The following is a 2,554-nucleotide window of genomic DNA, read 5'->3' on the forward strand; positions in this document are numbered from 1 at the left end:
TGGGATTTACTTGAACTGGAAACCAGACTGCCCTTCACCTTTGTGTACTGTTTGTGGGGAGAAGCTGGTTAATAGTGCTATGGCACCAGCCAAACTGAAAGGACACTTAACAACTAAACATCCAGAGTTGTCAGGCAAAAATGAACAATATTTTAAAAGAGAATTGGCATTTAATAAAAGGCAAGTTTTTATGTTTGCCAAAAGTTCAAGTTGAGTGACAAAGGACAAGAAGCAAGTTATGCTGTGGCGGAGATAGTTGCAAGAAAAATTAAATCTCATACCATCGCTGAAACTGTAATTTTACCTGCATGCCAGGAAATAGTGAAGATAATGCTTGGAGATAATGTTGTTTCAGAGCTAATAAAATTCCACTTTCTGACATGTCAGGAGACATTGAGTGCAATAGTAAGTCAAAAATACTGAAACATAAGTTGTTTGCACTTCAAGTTGATGAGAATATAGATATCACTGGTAAAACACAAATCCTTATATTTGTTCGTTTTACTTATGATGAAATTATTGTAGAAGACTTCCTGTGTTGCAAAGAGTTGCCAGAAACAAGGAAAGGACAAGATGTATTTGATGTTTTGAATTCATATTTAGAGTATTGTCGATTGAACTGGAAAAGCTGTGTTGGTATTTGTACAGATGGTGCCCCTGCAATGACAGGATGTCTTAAAGGCTTTGTCCCAATCGCACAAAAGCAAAATCCAAATATTATCCATACTCATTGTTTCATTCATAGAGAAGCACTAGTTGCTAAAACTCTTGGACCTGAACTAAAATCTGCATTGGATATGGTAGTGAAAATAATTAATTACATCAAGATGAGGCCACTTAAATGTCGACAGTTGTGAAATTTTGTAAAGGTATGGAAGCAGACAATTCCACCTTAATCCAACACACAGGAATACAATGGTTGTCAAGGGGAAAAGTATTGTCTCGTTTTTACGAATTAAGAGAAGAGTTATTGACCTTTTGTTTGAAAGGAAACCTAAAAGACTTTCTATGATGTTTTGGTGATGACTATTGGTGTTCCACGTTAGCATATTGCCGATATATTTCATGAGCTAAACCTCTTGAGCAATGATATGCAGGGCAAGAACGAAAATATCTTGTTTTCCACTGACAAAATAAATGCTTTTCAGAAGAAATTGATAATATGGAAGAAACGCATAGCTGCAGGAAATTTGGAAATGTTTCCAAGTGTTTTTAAAAGGAAATTTCAAGAAATTGCGCTACTGATTTTGAACCATTTGCACACTTTGTTAACAAATATTTTCCATCGATATCTGTTGACCAGTACGACTGGATTAGAAACCCATTTGTGGAATTTGAGCCATTTGAAGAACAGTTCACATTAACAGAAGAATTGCCAGTGTTTTAAATGACAGAACATTAAAGTTGAAGAATTCTGAGCTTGACCTGAATGCGTTTTGGTTGCTGGTTGTAAAGGAATACCCTGAAATTGCCCAGAAAGCGCTGCGACGTCTTGTGCAGTTTTCAAACTCCTACTTGTGTGAATTTGGATTTTCAGCCCTGACAACAATCAAGCACAAGAAGCGAGCACAGTTGCTGTCTGTGGAAGATGAACTTCGTGTGTGTCTATCAAAAACACGACACGATCTTAAAGAGTTGTGCAAGAAACACCAGACTCAAATTTCTCATTGAGCTTTTGATGAGAATAAATGTAATCTATACAAACTAAAGTTCCTTTAAATATATTTTTTAATAATAACTGTAGATGCAAGAATAAAATTGCATATATACGTCACAATTTTTATAGTTTGTGTTTTTATTGTAAATAAATCTGAACATGAGTATTTTCATTTCATTAATTAAATGATGATTTTTTTGCATAAGACAATTAAATTATTGCACAGGGGTTCCTCGAACCAGTGGAATGTTTCCTTAGGGTTCCGCTTCAGCAAAAACGTTGAAAAGCACTGATATATATATATATATATATATATATATATATATATATATATATATATGTGTGTGTGTGTGTGTGTGTGTGTGTGTATGAATATAAACTTGCAGAGATACCCGGCCTTGCACGGGATAAAATGGCATAGCTCTTCTTATTGTTTTACTTATTTCAGCCATGTGACTGTAGCCATACTGGAGCATCCAACGTTGGTCGAACATATTGAACAAATGATTCATCCTTTGTAACCATAGTACTTATTCTATCTGGGCTGTTGCTGAATCGCTCAGCTATGGGAACGTAATCACAGTAAAATTGTTTGTCAAGCAATGATAGTCGTACAAACACACACACATACACATACACACGCACACACACACGCACACATATATAGATAAATATACAGTTTTCATTCAGTTTGCGACTAGTAAATCCACTTACATAGTGTCGGCCTGAGGCTATAGTATATATATATATATATATATATATATATATATATATATATATATATATATAGTGAATCCAAACAAAGAAAATCTAACAAGAAAAACCAATAACGCGACGACGTGGTACATGTACTGTATTATCAGACGCTCAAGAAAGGAAGGAAAAACGATTTAACGT

At 34.7% G+C, this 2,554-nt stretch overlaps 1 protein-coding gene across 1 annotated transcript; it reads left to right on the forward strand.

The window, feature by feature from the left end:
* The first annotated feature begins 380 nt into the window (after window positions 1-380).
* Window positions 381-857, forward strand: LOC149134426 (zinc finger BED domain-containing protein 5-like). Its single transcript, XM_089355911.1, has one exon. The coding sequence runs from the start codon at window positions 381-383 to the stop codon at window positions 855-857; it is 477 nt and encodes a 158-aa protein (XP_089212037.1).
* The last annotated feature ends 1,697 nt before the right edge of the window (window positions 858-2,554 follow it).

Source organism: Octopus bimaculoides, chromosome 8 (genome assembly GCF_046866305.1).
Source record: "Octopus bimaculoides isolate indiv1 chromosome 8, ASM4686630v1, whole genome shotgun sequence".
Taxonomy (NCBI): Eukaryota; Metazoa; Mollusca; class Cephalopoda; order Octopoda; family Octopodidae; genus Octopus; species Octopus bimaculoides.

What these genes read in the sequence shown, in the direction of transcription:
- LOC149134426 (XM_089355911.1), top strand. Translation starts at nt 381, where the DNA reads ATGTCAGGAGACATTGAGTGCAATAGTAAGTCAAAAATACTGAAACAT.